A 21,830-nucleotide genomic window follows, 5' to 3' on the forward strand; every position below is an offset into this window, starting at 1 on the left:
TACATAAGAATTATGCTCTACTTTGTAGTTACCGATCTATCATTACCATATTTTAAGTTGAATAATGATTCTTTATCTTCTGTCAGTTATACCTGTTACTAGTGCTTGTGTGGAAATCGGTAACTGGGGTGTTAAAGCAGCGGAAACTTTGCTAAGGTAAAGTAAGGTTTGTGGCTTCGCTACTTATGTATGTCCACAAAGACATACATTTTCACATCAACAGAATCATTGACATATTTGCTCAGAAGCATCCTATAAGGCTGATGTTTGTGAGCCTCACTATCATCATCATCATAAAGTTGAAGTTGTTGTATAAGAATAATATTCTTTGTCAAGTCTTACTGTTCTGTGAGAGGGTTGTAGTTTAACTTCACCTTACATGTTCGTTGTTTTAACTTTTAATGTTCTTCTTCTTAAGATTAAGTTTTTCTGTTTAAAATATATTCAAAAATCCTTTATCACTGGAACCATACTAAACTGTTCTAAATCCTATAAATAAACATAGTGTCTGGAAATGAAGAAAAGCTTTGTTTGGATTAATTGTTAAGGATAATTTTGTCTTCAAACTACATTTTAACCCTGTGCATGTTGTTAAACCCAAGAAATAAAATGGACGGACTCTGGCAACCAGTGGGTAACTATCCACAGCATCACGGAGAGAGAGAATCCAGAAAAACAGAGCAAGGTCTTAAGGTTGAAACCATAACCAAGTTCCCAACAATACTATACTGTACTTTACTACTATACTTTTCTTTGCAGCTTTTTTATTGTCATAACATTGTCACAAGTACAAAGCAAAGAAATGAACTCTCTACATTTAACCCATTCCTTTGTGGAGCAGTGGGCGGCCATTGTGTGGTAACCTGACTCCGCCAGATGGATTTGCTCCGCATATCCATCTGGAAACCTTCCGTTGAAGTAATTTTGGGAAGGGCCGAAAATACTGGTTAGCTGATTGGCCTATGTTGGTGATAGACGGGCCAAATAAACCAATTAGATCAACGAAGCATATGACGTAACAGAGCGACGACGAAGAGGAGCCAATTGATAGATCAAACTCTTGCCAAAACCAGTCGGTTTCCTCTAAGAAAAGCCTCCAGAGCAGTGTTTTGCTCTTCTTTCAGTGAAGAAATACTCTGTAATTCCGATAAAACTTGCTCGATAGCCACGCTAACGCTAGTTTCATCGGCTGAAGCCACCATGTTCTTTAGACTGAACTGTCGCGCTTCTCGTTGCGTCACACCTCAACCCGCCTCAAAGCCAACGCTGATTGGACGTTCGTTTGGTGAACGGCTCCAAATTTTCTTTAACGGAGAGTCTCCAGACTGATTAGCGAGTGAAATCTTGAAAGCTCACGAGATCAGGATGGTCTCACGAGGCTAATTGTGTGGTGCCCAGGGAGCAGTGTGGGGTTAAGGGTCTTTTTGCTCATGGGGCTTGAACTTAGAACCTCAGGATTCCAAGCTCTATGCCCTAACCACTCGACCACCACTACCCTATACTATACTATATTATACTCTTAATATCTAATATCAAAGACTTTGATTTAAAAAGGAGAGAAATGTATTCTTTTTTCATTCGCAAATATGCAGTTCTCTACGTTGCTTTTTAAAATTCCCAATATAATAAATTAAATTTTGTGCTTCTCATCTTGCTAAATGTGAAAATATGTGAGTGGTGTGAATACCTTTTCTCTTGGTTTATCACTTTTTCATTATAATATGTAGCGTTAAAAGATAAATCCTAATCATTTAAAATATGTATAGGAGGAAGAAGTTTTAAATGTATGAAATATATCGATCATGAACTTGATATTACTTCTTACAGGAGGGCTGATATGAACAAGTTGTTCTGTTCATAATTTCTAGAATGCTACAGAGCAATTACTGCAAAGAACTTTCCCTTAAAGCAAAGCCTGACTTTTAGGAGACTATATGTTCACAGTGAAAAGAAACCAGTCATCCAAGAAAAGCCTTCCCCCTCACAAGCTACTGTAGCGATTATTTTCTGTGTGGAATATACTTTGAGAACAGCTTGTTAATATTTACTTTCTCCATCCAGGAGGGCCAGGAGCTTATCCAAGAAAAGCCAGAGCTGCGTCCAGTGGTGCAACAGAAGCTGGAGGAAATCAGAGAATGCTGGTCTGACCTGGAGACCACCACAAAGGCCAAGGCCCGGCAGCTCTTCGAAAACAACAAGCCTGAGCCTACACTGAAGAGTTACTCTGACCTTGACAGCCAACTCTCCAATCTGGAGCAGCAGCCCCCCCAGCTGGAACAGGCACACCACCTGCCCACCTTCAATGAGCAGCTCCAGAAATTCCAGGCAGGCATCAAAGCTTTAATGGGTCACTCTGAGAACCCTGAGATACACATTCTATAAGTCTTAAAAAAATGTCTTAGGTGATCTAGTCCTTCTCATCCTAGTATAACATTATAAAATGTAGTTTGATCAAATGCATCCCACTGAGGCTGCTCTATATGCAAACAAATGCTTACAACTTATATGTATTTCAAATTTTGCACAATTTGTGATCACCAACACTTTTATGAAGCTGGGACTATGTATTAGACCAAAACACAAGTTAGTGCCTGATTGAAGTGGAACACAACAAGATGCATGATTATTCTATAAAAACATTTCTGAAAGGTTGGCAGACTTCTGCATTAAACCCCATTACTGGAGTATTTAGTAGAAACCACAAAGATTCAGAAGTCACCTAATTAGATGATACAGTTCACATGTGTGTACTTTTATGTCTCTTTAAACAGAGCTATTCTAGAGGGGACTCAGGGGTTAACATTAGTGAAGAAACAGCATTAGAAGACCCCAGCAGACATAAGAAGAACATTAAAGTAGGGTTGATTAAGACAAAGAAGATCCCAAGCGTAGAACAGCTCAGAGAGCTCTGATGAATTCATAATCTAAACATGGCAAATGGATAGACCAGATATGGCTGCACCTAAACAGGAGAGCAGGAATCAGAGAAGCACAGACCAGTTGGGAGTATCTGTGTATATACCAGCTGGACTTCACCCATCACAGTTATGTTCCACTTTTTGCCTATTGAACTGGTATGAATATTTCCTCTGGGCTCTGTTCAGTTTTGCCTACAGTGGCAGTTGTTGGCATGCTGTCATAGAAAATGTTCTGTGACATTAAAATATGGCCTATAGGGTTTTAAGTGAGGCAAATCATTACATAACCATGATATGTTCTGACACAAAAAAACAGTTATGATGTTGTTTTTTCCCCATTGCTGCAATATGACGTTTCACTTCCGTTGCTTTTCAGGCAATGGAGTCCCAGATAGGTGACTTCTACAAGGATATGGGGGAGCTGGGAAGCTTGCAGAGTCTGAGCCTGCCCCATCAAGGCCTGATGGCAAGTGAAAAGGAGGGTGCTGAGCAGTCGGGTGAGGTGGAGACCCGCATTGTTCGTCTTATTGAACCCTTAAAGGAGAGGCGTCGTATCCTCCTGGCTTCTAAGGAAATGCACCAGGTTGCCCAGGATCTGGAGGATGAAATTGTAAGTTTTACATCGTCTGTTATTGGAAAAAGTTTATTCTTTTTTTATCAATAAGTTACTGGAAACAAGATAGTTTTACATACTGTAAGTGCACAACATTGTTGGAAGCCCTATTTTAATGAAAGAAAATCCCCAAAAGTTACAAAAATCAATTAAATATGATGAAAGTAAAAATAGTACCTAGAATTTCCAGCAAAATAAACTAATTTAATCTTGAAACAGGCTGGGACAAAATTTATTGTAACCTAGAAAATACTGAAAATGATGTGAGTAAAGGGTTATGTTTATTTAAGGTGTGTTTACTCATTGCATCGCAAGTGTCTAAAATCTAGTAATCAGACAGTGGCCCTATAGTATGTGCCAGTTATTTAAGGAGGTATTCCCTTTGATCTCCTCCTCCATTTTAGATGTGATTCATCTATCCCTGTTACAGGGATATGTACCAAAGGCTTTTAAGGCTGCTGTAATTAAACCTTTACTTAAGAAACCTTCTCTTTACCCAGATGACTTCCTCAATTAAAGACCTATATAAAATCCTCCTATCTTTTATAAAATTCTTGAGAAACTAGTTTCCAAACAAGTGTGTGACCACTTACACCATAATAAACATTGCACTGAACATAGCACTGAAACAGCTCTGGTGAAAGTCACTAATGTATTCTCATGGCCTCAGATAATGGACTGTCTGTACATGTCCTGTTAGTACTCAGTGCTGGATTTGATCCAGTTGATCATAATCTTCTATTAGAAAGACTTAAATATTTTGTAGGAATTAAAGGAACAGCACTAGAGTGGTTTAAATCGTATCCACCTGAACGATTTCAGTTTGTTCATGGTAATGATAATTCCTCCTCATGCTCCAGGTTTACCTTTGTAGTACCACAGGGATCAGAGCTAGGACTATGGAGTTTAATCGGTCTCAATTTTCACCAATACACATATGTGATTCATACATGCACAAGACAAGCTCCACACACACACAGCACGATTCACGCAAGCATACAAGATTCACATATGCACAGCACATGATTCGCCAAATTATTTCTGGTTCATAAACAATTATAAATTAAATTACAAAGTACCATTGGTCTTTAAACTCCACTGCATTTGTGTGTGGATTTTTGAGACTGCTCTGACGTGGCTCGATACATAAATGCATTTTTTATATGCAGGGCAATGTTTGCAACCAATCCCAGAGCACTCTTGTATAAACCAATCACAAGAAAGTAATCCATGTCGGATGACTATTTGCTCCGCTCCGGTATTCTATTAGCTCACCGTACACCGTTTAAGTTTTAAGGTATAATGCATGTAAAGTGTCCTTTGAAACAGCAGCAGAAAAATTTAAATAAACCAGAGATCCATCCATTCATTTTCTGACACGGTTTTTAAGTGGGGTCGCAAGGGGTGCTGGTGCCTATCTCCAGCTGTCTACGGGCAAGAGGCGGGGTCCACCCTGGACAGGATCGCCAGTCCGCAGGAATCGCAGGAATAAACCAGAGATATTAAATGCAATTGAAACAGTGAAGTTTAAACCAAGTTTACAGTGAAAAATGAACAATATAGTGATGCTGGAATGAATGGGTCAGCTCAGCTGCACAGGACATCCAGTTCCGGGGCAACCCAGCATGAACAAAAAGGTTCAAAGACTCACAAAAGCCATCTTGGAGCTAACAATGCTACCCAGTCCAACCATAGTAGCCTAACTTTTCAAACAAATGGAAAAAAGGAAGTAAGAAGACGGTATCACACAGAATTGATCTTTCAGTCAGGCTCAGTGGAATGGTATAGAATCGATTCGGCCTAGGAACACTGTCCGCTCATCCAGCAGGCCGCTCTACGAGAGATTTGAGTTATTCTAATGCAAACGGCCAAAGCAGATCTGCAGGTCTTCATTTTATCACTTGTAGCAGCCGAACCAAAGGGTCACGGTCCGGTGGTATCACCGTTCAAGACAGCAGCAGAACCAGAATCAAACAGCTCGGTGGCCTATGGGACTCCTCGCACATAACAGAACAGAAATTGGGCCCAGCTGTTCCGTTGGGCAACTTGAACTGGAGAGTTTTACTCATCTGCTTCAGCAGGCGAGCTGAAAACCATGCGTTTAATCTGGTTTGAAACACAGGAAAAACAAGACACCACTTTCAGATCCTTGTGAGGAGTGAGAGTCGGCTGCTTGAGTAACCTCTGTCGCAGGGGTGCGACGTCAGGGGGAGTTACTCCTGCTTATGTCATTCATGTTTGATTCTAAACCTTGGTGTTATTTTTGATCAGGGCCTTTCAATGAAGTTCTACAATTTCCTTATTCATCTGCAGAATATTGTAAATATTAGAAATATCCTGTCCAGGGGTGATGCTAAGAAACTAGCCCATGCATTTTTTTCTTCAAGGCTGGACTATTGTAATTCTTTACTATCAGGAAGTCCACAAACTGTATTCAAAAGCCTTCAGCTGGTCCAAACTGTTGCAGAATTCTGATGAAAATTAAAAAGAGAGCACATATCTCTCCTATCCTAGCTTCTCTTCAATGGCTTCCCGTTAAATCTAGTATAGAATTTAAAATCCTAGCCACATAAACAAAGATGTTTCTGTGGCTAAAGTTGCAAATGATATGCTGAAATGTAGTATCCGCAGTGCTGTAGACAACCTCCCTAAACGTGGCCACGTAAAAATTTATTAAAAGTGACAGATAATACTAATGGTAACAAAAGAGGCCAAAAAGGCTTCTAAAGAGATTAAATATACATTTCATGTCCAAGAAATATCCATATCAGATTCTATCCTCCATTGCTGTTTTAGCCAAAGTGAATTTAATGGGAGTGACCAAGGAGGACACCATTGCTGAAAACAAATCCTTTAAAAGCTGGACTGGGATTTGCCAAACTATACGGTGACAGGCCACAAAGATTCTGAGAGAATGACCACTGGAGAGACGAGACAAAGTTGAACTTTTTCCCAAAGCATATCAGCTCTTCGTTCACGGATGGAAAATCGAAGCATATCACAATGAGTTTCTGGACGATTTTCCAGTCGTATGAGAATTTCTTGGATCAGGCTGCGTGTCAACCTCATCTTGGGTCCTGCGTCGTGTAGTACACAGGAGGTAACGAGGGGCGATTAGCCTCTCATGACCACCTCCCCATTTGGAATCGTAAGGTCGGGAGAAAATCCAACATGTTGGAAATTCAGTTGTGCGAGAATCTATGAGCCAATTCACCAGAACCTTGCGCACGGCGCATGTGCAAGTAAGGAGTTCTTCTTCTTCCGGATTGAGTCTGACCAGCGGCATCTTTCTGTGCTGAGTCCGTCGTTTGGTTTCTGGACCTACATTTTGGGCAGATAGATCACATTGGAGCGTCGGGCCATACGCTGGAAGAACATAAATCTTGAGCGGTGAAGTTTTAAACCCTGCAGTTTTGTCATACAGTTTGAGCTTTATGTGAGTACAATGATTGAAAATATTGTACAGGGTATGTCCAGCCGAAGAGCCTTCTGTGAGCCCAGACCTAAACCCAATTGAGCATCTTTAGAAGACGCTGAGACATGCCGTCTGGTGAATGTCCCCTTCATATTTGAAAAGAACTTGACCAGTTTGCTCATGAGGAGTGGAAAAAACACCTTCTGGGAGGAGCAGAAGTCTCACTGACTTACAGAAAACTTTTGATTGGATCAGAAGGTTGTGCAAGAAAATATTAAGTCAAGGGCACCACCATTTTTCCAAAAAAGTAAAAAGAAAAAAAAGAAAAGAAGAAAAAAAAAGGTAAATACAAACCACTGGACGTTTTGCTTTCCATCCGAGAAGCTTTTTCAATTCCAAAAATGAAAAAGCTTCCCGGATGGAATGCAAAGCGTCTTCAAACTTGGAAAACAAAGTCCAGTGGTTTGTTTTTATCTTTTTTGGAATGATTATAGCCTGGATGACTGAGAATCTTCACCAGCACAACACCACTTTTGTCCAGGCCTGTTTCATGTTTTTTTTTATAATTCTGTTCAGCAGGTTGAAAGCAATGTCTGATTTTCAGTTTTAAAATATGTATATAATAATATATATTATTTTTTTGAACGAGGGGTATCAACAATTTTCTCCCCATATGCAAGTCTGTAGTCTAAATCCAGTCATTCTGGACTTCCAATTATCCTAAACTATGCATTTCAACAATTACAATTACATTAGAATTACATTTTTAAAATTTAAAAAAATAAAACACCTTCAATTGTTTAGACGGCTTGTATCACTCTTCCCTCACAAGAAGAAGGTCCAGAGTTGGATTAGCATCCTAGGCTCCATCAGCATGTTCTTCCTGTGCATGTAAGGGTTTTCTTCAGATTTTCTTCTCAAAAATTTCCTAAATATTCCAATATTCCATTATTCCATTATCAACACAGACCTATATATAAAGATAAACCACCACTGACATTTGGATAAACTTCCATTCTACCACTGAATCACGTGTTTATTGTAGCCAATAACCAACTGCTGGCATGAATTTGCGGGGAAAAAAACTGTGATCACTTAGCAAAGCATAATAATGTGCAGCTGGTCCCATTGAGTCAACTCAATTGTCCTCAGTGGAGAAAACTTCCCAATTTGACCACTTAGGAAAAAGGAATTAATGATTTGGAGGAGTAAGGTTCATATTTTCAGCTGTGATTAGGTTTTTAAAATGTACATTCTAAAAATACATATTCTAAAAAAAATGTTTTCTTTCTTTAAGCTATGGATCCAAGCAAGGCTTCCTTTAGCATCAGGCAAAGATTATGGGAACAGCCTCCAGAGTGTGCAGCAGCATGTCAAAAAGCACCAGGTACACATCATGTTTAACCTCTGGTTACACTTACCTGACAGGTAGACCTTTATACCCTTAGAACCTCTTTGTGATTGGTCCAACAGACACTTCAGAGAGAGCTGACAGGGCGCCGGGCTCGGATTGAAGAGGTTTTAGACCGGGCTGCAATCATCGCCTCCCTAAGAACTCCCGAGGTGGACTTTGTGCGTGAGGGAGCTGGACACGTGCGCCAGCTGTGGGAGGTGTTGCAGCTGGAGACAGAAAGGCGCTCTGTGATGCTGGATGCGGCCCTACAGTCTCAGCAGTACTACAGCGAAGCTGCTAAAGTGGAGTCCTGGCTGTCAGGACAAAAGCTCCATGTTGCTAATGAAGAGCAAGGCTCGGTGCGTATGGTTCTAATATTAAAACAGTGTTTACCATACAAATTGACATTACAGTGAATATGTTACATCTGTTATAGTTTGACATTATGGTGACCTTTTACAGGATGAAGCAAGCACCCTGCAGCTGCTGAAGGCCCACTTGGCTCTGGAGCAAACAGTTGAAACATATGCAGAGACAGTAGGCATGCTCTCCCAGCAATGCCAGCATTTATTGGAGCTGGGACACCCAGAGAGGTGTGATCTAAACACTGAACTTATTCTTTAGGGCAATACAAAAGTTTTTGCCAAGTCACTAGTCTCTTCTGTTTATTGTTTTGTCATACTTAAATGTTTTAGATAATTAGAAATAAGAAAACTTTTTTTAAACAAAAAAGAGTTTTCAGAATATACCTTTAGAGAAAGGTACTGAAAAAAATCTGGCTCCAGGATTACTGTGAAAAAATAATCCCCCTACCTATATGAAAAATGAACAGATGTTTTTTATTTCCATTTTCACTAATGACACCCAGTCAAACGTTTGTAATCAGGAATAGAATTGAAATTGAACCTGTCTGAATACATGAAGGAAGGATTAGGAAGCTCAAAATTGAGAATCTAAAAAATTAAAAATGAGCAACAAATCAATCCAAATGTTAGTCTGCTTTCCTAGAAATTATAACAAAGAAATGAATTTGACCGCAGTGGGATTAGCCCTGGGTGTTTTTTTTAGGAGCCTGACGATTTAATCTAATTTAGACTCTTTGGACAACAATCCAATGCAATATTTATTGAATATTGAATATTAATATAATATTTAAATGTTTTTAAATGCTTTATTTCTTAGCACCGGTATATTGTAGACATTTATTCATTTATCATATAGTAAACATGAACAGCTAAAGTACACCAGTGCAGATATTTATGAGTAATTAAGTATTGATACAGAATACACAAGTAAAAACAGGATATCACTGTGTTAGCACCTTAGTAAAGTCCTTGTGAGCCTAAATTAAGTTCCTTTCCGCATAAGAACATGAATATTTTACATACATTTTGAATAGTAAAATCTGATCATAAAGCATTAACATAGGTTAATTGTCTTATAGTGCATCTGGGAAAGAAAAAGTAAAAGAATCAAAAATATATGACAGGTTAAGTTGTCATTTTAATTGAAAAATATTGGCCTATGAATGTAAATGCTCACGTGATATCACAGCTAAGTATGAATCTTGAACTTGACAACCATAGTTTAGCTTGAAGAATTTGGAATAAGAAAAATTAAGTTTTTAAGCTAATGTAGAATAATTGGAGCCAATTCACTGATACAAATCTAAGAGGGAAATAAAACATTAATTGGTTTTTAAATACTTTAAAGAATGACTCACCTATTCAGATATAAACAACTTTATTGGTGTAAAAAAATAAAAGAAAGCATTATAATTAGAAACAGAAACGGATATGGAAAATTAACAAGGACACCCAACCCCCATGAACCTGGAATCTTGCCTGGTTTGGTAGAGTTGGGCCTCAATTGCTTTGGTGCTGCCAACATGATCAGAGTTTAAACAACATGATCATATTTAAATTTGGAAACAAAGTCCATTGGATTGTTTTTTGTTTTTTTTTACTTTTTTGGAATATTTGGTTTTCTTTTGAGTGTGGTTTTCCATAGCCAAGAGGAGTTTGCAGTGAAGAGTGTTAGAGTGCTGTTGATGTTGTACAGCTTTAGGCATTCCAGGATCCGTGCCTTTGCCATTTAGTGACGCTTTCTTGTAATCAACCCAGGCAGAGCACAGGTTTGTCTGGTTTTGCAGTCTTGGGTGACTGTGTTGTGACTAGGAGTTGATGTTCTGCTCCTTTGGTGATTTTGCCAATGTTTCTCTGCACCTCTCTCATGTGTTAATCCATGAGTCCACTTATCTTTGCCACTACTGTATGATGCCTGCCAGGAGCTTCTGGTTGGGATTGTGCTCTTTTGGGGGTCTTTCATGATCAGGGCTGTTTGGCCCTTGGTCAGCCATTAAGTCAGCTGCTTCAGCCAGTAGGTGTGGATCATGTCTGGGCCTGGTGCTGTCCAGATCATCATACCTGAGAGTCTTTGTTGGAGGTCTGGCATTGAGATGTTTATTGGACCTTGTTTACCAGGTTAGCATGTCCAGCTTGTACATAATTTTTTGTGATGCTTCTTTCTTTCATATACCTTTCCAGCATTGTATGGTATCTAACATTGGCAGGTTGGGATGTGTATTATTATTACCCTGCCAATGGGAGTACACCTTGCCTGGTTTAGTGGGGAACAACCTGTTTATCTGTCTGGCTTCCATCTCTTTGTTTTACCCTTTTTACTCAGGTAGCTAAGGCTTGGAATGTTAAGCTGTGGGTATCGAAGCCCCCATAGTTCGCAGTCTTTTCATATAGCTCTGCAGGGTAAGGTTAGTTGAGGCAATGAACACAGTAACATATTTTAACACATTCATTTTGATTAATTAATTGGAAACCTGAGCTGCATGGTGATGCAGTTGGTAGCCCTTCTCTCAAAAGTGTGACCACATTATTTACTCAATTCTATGCATTACACAAAAATCAGTATAACACTTCAACATATTAAATCTCTAAAGGTAGATTAAATAATATATAACTGAGCTCAATCTGTCTTATTTTATGTTCTCAGGCAGTGGAGTGGGTCAAAAGTAACCCATACTGGTTATTTTCAGCGCAGCCGCTGGGCAGTTATAGCACCAGCCCAGCGGTAACTAACTTGACCCAGCCAGATGTTTTGCTCCATTACAACCAAACAGATGGGTGATATATTCTACCCAAATTCTGGGTCAAATTGACCTTAGTTTTTGTTTGTTTGACCAGCTACACACATGTTTTTTTAGTAATCTTTTTAAATGCTTGTTAAAATTGTCCAATTCCTCAGATTAATTCTAAGATATTAAGGCACAATCATTTGGAAAATCAATTGCAGTAGACGGCAGTAGATAGCACTCTTACCTAGCATCAAGAAGGTTATGGGTTTGATTCGACATCCAGGGTGTTTCTGCATGGAGTTTGCTTGTTCGCTGGTGCATGTGTGGGTTTTCCCCGGGTACTCTAGCTTCCTCTCTTTTGGGTTGTGTGGAGTTTTTAGAGGACCCAAATGCAGAGATGGATGGTGAAGTGGTTTGTGCAGATTTAATAAGGAGTAGTACAACAGAAGCATTGGTTCACAGGGACCAGGAATACTGATACAGTTTGTTCCTGTGGGATCAATAAAGTATTTTTGTATTAAATTAAATTAAATTGTCTTGTATTGAACTGAATTTCATTTGAATAGCCTTTTCTCTTCATAAATAAAGGCAACAGAATTTTGAAGGAAACAGAATTTTGTATCAGCTGAAGATGTGTTTAAACTAAAACATTTAAGTTTGACAAAAACAAAAAGCAAAAAGAAGAGAAATGTGTGAGGGAGTAAAATTTCTCTATTGCATATTTATAGACTGCTCACAGTACAGTTCTAACTTTGTTATTTCTTTCCTTTTTAACAGTGAGCAAATTACTAAGCAGCAGTCTCACATAGATCGGCTATATGTGTCACTGAAAGACATGGTGGAGCACAGAAAAACCAGGCTAGAGCAGCAGTATTGGCTCTACCAGCTCAACAAAGAAGTTGAGGAGCTGGAGAAATGGATTACAGAGCGTGAAGCTGTGGCAAGTTCTACTGAGCTGGGCAACGACCTGGAGGAAGTAACGGTCAGTTGATGAATAAAGTTCTACAATCTGTTTTATTTCAGTTAATAAACCTGAGGATAACAAATGGTCCATCCTCTGAAAACACAAATAAATAAATAAAAATACCCATAATGAATTTCAGTTTGACTGTTGTTGAACTTCAGAGTATGAGGGGGAAAAGTTTTTACTCTTTTTATTTTATTTTATTTTTTTATCATTATTTTAGCTCTTCTTTTTTCTCCTTTATGATTGCTTCTCAAGTCCTTGCTCCTCTCTTAATTGTGAATACATTAATTACTCAACCCTAGCATGACACAAAATCAGCATTAAACTTAAACATATTTAAGATATTCTACCAAAATGCTGAGTCAAATTAACCATAGTTCTTGTCTTTTTCCCTTGCTACATACAATTCTTAAGTAATATATTTAAATGCTAGGTAAAACATTACAAGAACATATAAATATAACACATTACAGTTCAATCATTTGGAAGATCAATTGCAGCAGGCTGTCCATATCTATAAAAGTCTTTAACTACCTTTTTTTTTTTTTTTTTTGCAATGGCAATGTGGCATTAACAATAATTGTCTGGATGCCAAAAAAGAGCCCAACAGATTTTGCTTTCACAAGTGGAGCAGTACGGCTACCACCATAGTATTCCGCTTGATTTATGCATATAAATAGCTTTATTATAATTCATGCAGGGAGTATTACAGGTTTTTATGGACAAATGAAAGTAGAACAGGAAAGTAAAACAGAAAAAAAGGAGAAATGATTAAAGAAAGAGGAGATAAAAGAGGAGATAAAAGGTAAAACGATGACAATAAAACGGTAATGGTAACGGTAACAATAAAACATCTTAAGTCTGCTTCATCACCTGTAAAGAGTTGTGAAAAGAACAGCACAACCAATGGATATAGTATAAGCGATACAATAAAGTAACACCATGGTACTGTAGCTGAAGTATAAGTAGTATTCTCTCTATGCTCTCTGTATGGAAGTGAATCTCTAAGTACCTGGAAACAGGTACCTGTAGTTGTTTGTGAGAGTCCACTTGTGCATGTAAAGTTTATCCAAACAAAAAGTGCGCAATAATGGTTGTGAAGGGCCGAAGACACGCCCCTCCCATTGAGGCAAGCGCCAGGGGTCCCAAAGCCTCGGAAAAAAAGAAAAAACCCTGACTGGCCAGCCCGCAAGCACCATGCAGAACTCCCACCCTGGACGAAGCCCGCACCAGGGGACGGCATTGACCAAGACCGAGACAGGGAGCCAGACACAAAGCCCTTCAAAGATCCGCAACCCACCCTCCCACCGGAAATGTACTCACTCCCCAACATTAACATTCAAACCACTCGCCAGACAAATGACAATAGACCCTCAGGCTGGGATCATTCCCCCTCCCTCCCCTTCCCCCACTAGCAGAGTGCACACCCTTGAAGGGGTAAGCATTTGCCATAGGAAGTTAATGTCGATACCCAGCCACCAGGTCAACAGGCCCCGAGGCCCCACAGCACACCAGAGGCCCCGCCGTGCTGGTGTGCCTCTGGTGTGCTGTGGGGTGTACACCAGCCCAGACAAACGGGTGTACACCGGCCCAGACCCCAAGCAGCATACCCCACAGAAGCCAAACACCCTTCAGGGGCATCCGCCCGAGGGCAACTTACCCCAGGGAGCACGGAACCCCGGAGCCACCCAGCGGCAGCACAGCCACCAGGCCAGTAACCCACGTCCATCGCCACATAACCCCCAAAGAGCGCCGTTGTAGGATGCCTCGAGGCATCTCAAGCCCCGCCCCCATGGGGGCAACAGACTCTGTGGTGAGACACACCAGGCACGCAACTCCGAGAACCCCCAGGACCCAGGGACCCCTGAACCAGCCCCCGCGCCCCGCAGGACGCGTCCCACAGCCCCTTACTCCACTAAGTGATGGAGCTGATCAAGGGAGCCTAGAGAGATTGGTCTGATGGGGATGCAGATGCTGTCTCAAGATTAATATGACAAAAGATCTCTATACTGATTGATGCTCAGTTTTTCCTTACTTTTCCAATTCATGAGGATAGTTTTCTTTGCGATACATAACGCAGTGAAAGCCATGCAACCAAATTTTTTCCCTCAAAGTCACCCAGCAGGCAAACTGATGGGGAAGTTGAAATTTTACCACTCAGGCACTGTGATAAGTCCTTACATACTTGTACCCAGAACCTCTGAACCGGCGTGCATAACCGTAACGTGTGAATATAATTATCAAGTTGATTGCCTGTGCACTGTGGACAGATATTGGATTGTGCAAAACCCATCTTGAATATTCTTTGACCTGTATAGTGTACTCAACTATATATCTAAAGCAAAACACATGCAAAATCTGGTCATGCAAAGCCTATTGGCATGACCGATTTGCATGTCTGGGAAAGTATTCAGCCCACTTGAACGTTTAGACGTTTTGCCACATTTCAGGCTTGAAACAGAGCTAAAATTGTAATTTTTTTTGAAGAATCAAGAACACAATCATCAAGTGGAACAAAGTTTATTGGATATTTTAAACTTTTTCAACAAATGTATGTAATAATTAGGCAAATGTCAGGGTTCTGCCCTCTGTTTAATTTTATTTTGTTAGTTTCTTTGATATTCTATGTCTTTGTAGTTATTTTCTGTCTGATCGTATTTCTTTAGTCACTCTCTGTAGCCCCCTTGGTCCTCTTCCTTTCTCCTGGCTTCCTCCTAGTTAGTTCTTTTCACACCTGCTCCATATCAGCTCATTACCCCATCCTTTGTTCTGTTCCCCATATATAAACCACCTCTGCAGTTCCTGATTGATGGTTTCTTGTTTTGTTGCTTTCTCGTATCTTGCTCTCCACGTGTATTTTCCTTGACGTTTATTTGATGTTGTTTGGTTTTCAGTGTTTTTGCATCTGTCTGGATTTTTGCCTCAATTGCCTGTAAGTCCTTAATTAAATCATCAAAACTCAACTTTGCCAACTCATCTCTGCATTTGAGTCATCAAAGCCTCCATCAAGCCTGACAGAAGAAACCAGCCTAAATGGATCCAGCGGAAAAGGCAAGTGAACGTTTAAGACTCTGAAGAGTCACACTTGATTACCTGCCCACAATCAGATCACTTTGGAGGTGGGCGAGTGCTGCTGAAGAAGCAAGAAGGTACTACAGACTGGTCCAGAACTCCAAACTTTTTTTATTCACACAGGCTACTTTGCTTTAGCTGAGTGGAGAATACAACCTGCATTCTCTCAGCTTCTAAACAAATCACCACCAAAAACCCTCACTCATCTGTTTACCTGCTATACCAGCTTCCGATCCCCAACTGACTTCTGCTTCCAAGAGCAGGCATCGCTGCTTGCAGAAAAATACTACTACAGGTCTGACGCCACCACTCAATCTCCAGTGGATCTGTCCGACACCGCCACTTACTCTCCAGCGGGTGCCGCAGCCTCCTCCCCGTCAGATTGGTCTGACTCCGCTGTTCCCTATCTTATTGGTCAGCCTGCTGCCGCCTCCAAGCCAGGTCAGTTTCCTTTGTGGTTTAAGTCGCCACCTTCAAGACTCCATGTTGTCCCCACCTCTAAGGACAATTAAACATTGAACCGGCCCAACACAATTTCAAATCATATCATCCCCACAGCCTGAGGATTCAGACCTTTTTGAGTTTTCTTTATGGGGAGATTCAGAATCTTTTCCCTTTCGTTCCACCTCCATCAGCTCCCTGACAGCCAGCCTTTCCTGAACCAGAGCCCCTTAGCGGGTCAGATCCCAATTCAGAGCCCATTTGCAGCCCAGGTCCCGAGTCAGAGCCCGTTAGCGGGCCAGTTCCCGAGTCAGAGCCCCTTAGCGGGCCAGTTCCTGAGTCAGAGCTGCTCAACGGGTGCTCCTCACCTGTCCAAAGCTGTGTAGCCTCTGTGTGGGTCCCAAGCTGCGCCGCCTCTTTGTGGGTCCCAAGCTGGGCCGCCTCTTCGTGGGTCCCAAGCTGCGCCGCCTCTTTGTGGGTCCCAAGCTGCGCCGCCTCTTTGTGGGTCCCTAACTGTGCTGCCTCTTTGTGAGTCCTCAATGCTCCTGTGCCGCAGTCGGCAGTCCTCTATGCTCCTGTTGTCGCCGGCCTCCAAGGTTCCTGCTGCAGAGACGCCATCCTCCAAGGTTCATGCTACAGAGACACCATGCTTCAAGGTTCCTGCTGCAGAGACTGTTGCCTGTCGCACTGACTCCTATCATGATGAAGTCCTTTGAAAGGCTGGTTAAAGAACACATCGTCCCCAGTCTCCCCCCAACATTCAAACCATTCCAGTTTGCCTACCAATGGAACCACTCCTCTGAGGATGCCATCTTCTCCGCTTTTCACCTGAGCCTGGCACACCTGGAAGAGAACACCCATGTGCGGATGCTGTTCCTGGCATTCAGTTCAGCTTTTAACACCATCATCCCACAGCGTCTGATAGGCAAACTGGAACAGCTGGGCTTCAATACACCCCTCTGCAATTGGCTGCTAGACTTCCTCACAAACAGACCTCAGTCAGGCCGGTTCAGACAGAACACCTCTGATGTCATCACCCTAAGCAGAGGCTCCCCTCAGGGCTGCATCCTTAGCCCTCTGCTGTTCACCCTGATGACACATGACTGCGTCCCCAAGTTTGCAGACGACACCACAGCATTGGGCCTCATCAGACACGACAATGACCACGACTACATAGAGGAATTGAAGCAGCTGATGAACTGGTGCAAAGGCAACCTGATCCTGAATGTGGAGAAAACGAAGGAAATCATTGTTGACTGTTGTTGACTGTAACAATATAAATGACCCCTCATGCCCCCACCATGGACTGTTCTTGTGCTGCCCTCTGGGAAGAGCATTCGAGGTATCCGATGCAGGTCCAGCAGATTTCAAAACAGCTTATTCCCCACTGCCATTAACCTGCTGAATGTTGTATAAACCGGGGAAAAAATTAAAAAATAAAAAGCCCTGAATGTTGGAAAAACTGTAAATCATATCTCACTTATGCTGACTTATGTTTACATTTAATCAATATTTTTACATCCACCAGAAGTCTTCCTTCATCGCCGTCCTCATGGCCGTTCTCCAGAGGTTCTCATTAGTCACCGTCCTCACAGCCAGATGCATAGGACTATGCTTGGCCTCTGGCCTCACAGCTGGTCTCCAGAGACTCTGCCTCACCGTTGCCCACTTTTTGGTGGTTATTGTTTTTGTTTTGCCTTGCCCTGTTCCTTGCCCTCCTTCCTGGGCCCCCGTGTTTCTTTTTTGTTTTGGGCTTCGGGTTTGTTTTTGGACTCTTAAGTGCTGCTGGCATCCGCCCTTGAAGTGGGGGAGTTCTGTCAGAATTTTGCCCTCTGTTTAAGATTGTTTTTAGGGGGTGTGCAGGTGGGGCAGTGGTTAGTGCGCATGACCCGAATACGGAGGCCTTAGTCCTCAACACGGCCAACCTGGGTTTTAATCCCACCTGTGGTCCTTTTGCATGTCTCTCCCCCTCTCTCATACCCCTTTTTTCTGTCAGCCTACTGTCAAAAAAATAAAAAACGAGCCACTAGTGTCGTGAAAACTCAAAAAAAAAAGAAATATTTTTGTTATTTTATGTCTTTGTCGTTATTTTCTGGGAGTTTGGCATTTCTTTCTCTATTGCCCCCCTGTGCCTGTTCTTTTCCCCTTGGCTCCCCCCTAGTTAGTCCTATTCACACCTGCTCCATATCAGCTCCTTAGCCCATCCTTTGTTCTGTTCCTCATGTATACATCCCCTCTGCACCACCTCTGGTTTGTTGCTTCCTTTGGTACTGTTGGCTGGCTTGATTGCTCATTTCATTCATCTAGTTCTGCCTTTCCTCATCACTCATCAGACCCACCAGTTCCAGTTTCCTATCTAAGCTGCCTGTTTCCCAGCCTGATCTGTTTCTGAATTTGGACCCTTGAGCTTGTCTGACCCTGTTCTGATTAGTTTGCCTGCCCGTCTTTAGACTCCTTTTGGATTCTTCTTTGGACTGAACCTGTACCTGCCTCTTGTCTTCGCCCTGTGGATTATAATGTCTTCCTTTGTCAGCTCGGATCTTATCTTCTGTCAGCTCAGCAGCGTTCTGGGCTTCCGCATCTGGAATTCTCTGGCAGCATCTGCTGCGCATGTTAAGCCGACCAGATGAAATCATCCTCCTTTTTAGAGCACGGACTGAACTGTTAAACCCGGTTAGTGACTCGTGAGTTTATAATCATCATCTGTTAGATTATCGCAGTCACTACCCTATGTTTCTCTCCAATAGATGTTCCTGCTTCAGACGCCCTAGCTGCTTCAGAGCCGCTGCCACTGCAGAATCTACCGTTCCTTGTTTGAATAAATGCATTTTAAGTATTCCACTGTCTGTCTTGCCTGAATTCTGGGCCCTATGCTCTAAGCTTATTTTAGAAAGATAAACAATCACTCACGAATGCATTTAAATAGTGACACTGCAAATAATGATTTAGTTCAGCTGTGCAGAACATTCGGCTCCAGGGTGGCCCAGCTAGAACAAACAAGGATAACAGTACTCATAAAATGGCTGCTACCATATGGCTGACAATGAGGTAGCTTGGAGCTAAGGGTGCCAGCCAATGCAGCAGTAGTAGCCTAACTCTTCAAACAAATAAAAAGAGCAGTTAAGCAGATAGTATCACATAGCATGGATGAGTGGATGCCTGAGTTTTGACAGAGGATTGTGTTGGAGTGTGGATAGACGGATAGAACTGATGGATGGCGGATATATAGAGCCATAAAGGAGCCAGTGAGCTGTTTTGATCCAGGAGGTTATGGTTGTTATGGTAAGGTTCTTGTTGGAGATGAAGGAGAAGCTCTAAGGGGTGAAGTTACCACATGGGTCAAACTCCCTGCGGTTGAAAGTACACAACAGCCACATACTGGCCTCTGGTAACAAAAGAAATGTAGGTAACACAAATCCAACAAAAATCCCAGCTGACTGACATTTACTAAAGTAACTGGCTGAAATAACCCTCAGTCTCCTTTCTTGTTTAGGCACCACTGTTTTATGCTTTCTATTGCCATACCGCATGATAATGGCATTTTTATTCTTACAGTTTCTCCTTGGCAGGGGGTGGCAAGCAATATGCTCACAGTTTGGTTTAATATTAGGAGACTCGAGGAAGTTAGCCCCCTATTCGTTAGCAGACTCACAGTCAAACTGCTCCCTTCGGTCAGCTGATTCCCATGTGAGCTGGGTTTAATCTGTAGCCTGGTAATGATCATTCTGTCTTGTAAATTACTTTTAGGTCAGAAACTCTGTCCTCCAGGAAAGCGATCGTCTTTTCCTTCTCCACATGTTGATGTTGGAGAGTTTTCACATCATTTAAACTGCTCCAAAATACATTTTAGCTAAAGCCTGATAGCAGAAACCTCAGAAAGAAATAAAGTCCCCTCAAGTTCCTTTATCAAAGGGTTTCTTCTTTGGTCCAAAGATTAAATTCAATAATTTTTTATCCATGTAAAAAAGCTTTAAGAATTCTAAGAAATGCTGCAAAACTTCAAACTGCCATACAAATCAGAAATCAGAACCAATGAAGACTTGACATATAGACTTGACTGAGGAGGCACAATAGAATATTATTGTCATGCAGAGTCTGAATACATGTAGTGCTATAAAAGTAAAGTATTACCCCAAACATTGTATCCAAGCAGTTCTTTACCATTGTGATAATGTGATGTTAATTGTGATGCAGCATTCTGTGCAGCTGTAGTTTATGACAAGTTATGGATTATAGATCACTTCTATCAGAATGGATTTGTTTTCCAGTGTTCCTAGTGCTTATGGGAATGTGTGTTATGGTTGTTTCAGGTGCTTCAGGAGAGGTTCACCAAGTTTTCCACAGAAACCAAGAGCATTGGTGAACAACGCATGGAACAGGTGAACAAAATGGTGAACGAGATGATTGACTGTGGCCACTCGGATGCAGCCACCATTGCTGAGTGGAAGGATGGTCTTAATGAGTCCTGGGCGGACCTCTTGGAACTCATGGAAACACGCAGGCAGATGCTGGCAGCATCCCAGCAGCTGCACAAGTTCTTCACTGACTGCAAAGAGGTAGAGTCAAAATGAACGATGTACAGTGAGACTCAGGAGTGGCACGTTCCTTTCCTCTGTATCAGACAGTCTGACCATGTATCAGGCTTCTATTTTAAGGTACCAGTGATGACACTGCTTTTCTGTGCTGCAGGTCTTGGCTCAGATCATAGGGAAGATGAAGCAGCTGCCAGAGGTGAGAGCATGCCAGGCCAACATTACCAATCCAGCTACCCTACAGAGACTCATGCACTCCTTTGAGCATGCCCTTCAACTGCTAGTTGCACAGGCAAGTATTACAACTACACTTTGTAAGCTGTAATGCAGGACAAAGCCTTGATAAGATTACAACTACCTAAAATGTAATAAATCCAACACCCAATTTAAAGGTTATATAAAACATGATCTAGGCCGCTAACAAATTGTTTAGATTGTAGTCTCTAATCAAAGAAGATGTATTTAAAAGCTGTTTTTCTATGGGAATTTAATTGAAAAATAGCACAACTATTTTCGTCTTTAAAATCAGAAAAAAGCTTTATTGCATGTAAAAAGAATTTGCTTTGGCAAAAAGGTGCTTCACATAGACAAACATACAGCTGATATAAATGATATATGGATATATTTGGGTATATGTAGTGTGAAATATACCTAATGCAAGCCTTTAAGGTGAAATCAGGTCCAAAATGTCTTTTTCCAGGTGAGGCAGCTCCAAGAGAATGCTGCCCAGCTCAGGGCCATCTATGCTGGCGAAAAGGCAGAGACTATCATGGTGAAAGAACAGGAAATAATGGAAGCTTGGAAGGAACTACTGAGCTCTTGTGAAGCAAGTCGCATCCAAGTGACTTCTGTTACCGACAAGGTGCAGTTCTTCTCAGTGGTGCGTGAAAACCTAATGTGGATGGAAGGCATCATGGGCCAAATAAAATGGGATGAGCCAAGGTAAGACAAATGATAGGGTTAATGATAACAACCCCTTATTGTCCTAGAAATAAACCAACACAAGACACAAGTTAGGGGAGTGATGGCCGAGGTTTTAGAGAAGCATACCTGTGCTCTGAGAAGGTTGCAAGTACCCGGTTTGATCCCCACAGCCTCCACTCCGGGTCTCGGTTCAAGACCCTTAACACCACACTGCTTCCCGGGTGCTGCACAATGGCAACCCACTGCTCCCCAAGAGCATGGTTAAATGCAGAGGTACATTTCTCCAATGTGAGATTAATAAAGATAAATTATTCTTATTTTTATCAAGTTACTTTTCTGTAAAAGAAGAGAGTGGAACCAGACGGAGAATGACACTCCCTTACACATACAAAGGAGGGGATGCATTTTTATTGCGGGTGGTGATAAATCCCAACACAGCTGGCTGGATAAAGCATGACTCTTCC

At 41.6% G+C, this 21,830-nt stretch overlaps 1 protein-coding gene across 2 annotated transcripts in view; it reads left to right on the forward strand.

Moving 5' to 3' along the window:
• The window catches only part of LOC107091389 (spectrin beta chain, non-erythrocytic 4-like), a 60,746-nt gene that overhangs the window by 15,962 nt on the left and 22,954 nt on the right, over positions 1–21,830 (forward strand). For both annotated transcript variants that reach the window (XM_015385261.1, XM_015385262.1), the window contains 9 exons: positions 2,062–2,325; positions 3,295–3,528; positions 8,244–8,333; positions 8,420–8,698; positions 8,802–8,932; positions 12,208–12,412; positions 20,221–20,466; positions 20,600–20,734; positions 21,143–21,384. In XM_015385261.1, coding sequence (XP_015240747.1) covers positions 2,062–2,325; positions 3,295–3,528; positions 8,244–8,333; positions 8,420–8,698; positions 8,802–8,932; positions 12,208–12,412; positions 20,221–20,466; positions 20,600–20,734; positions 21,143–21,384 — 1,826 coding nt within the window. The remainder of the gene's footprint in view (positions 1–2,061; positions 2,326–3,294; positions 3,529–8,243; positions 8,334–8,419; positions 8,699–8,801; positions 8,933–12,207; positions 12,413–20,220; positions 20,467–20,599; positions 20,735–21,142; positions 21,385–21,830) is intronic.

The sequence above is a fragment of the Cyprinodon variegatus genome, unplaced genomic scaffold (genome assembly GCF_000732505.1).
Source record: "Cyprinodon variegatus isolate N-32 unplaced genomic scaffold, C_variegatus-1.0 Scaffold334, whole genome shotgun sequence".
In the NCBI taxonomy this organism is placed as follows: Eukaryota; Metazoa; Chordata; class Actinopteri; order Cyprinodontiformes; family Cyprinodontidae; genus Cyprinodon; species Cyprinodon variegatus.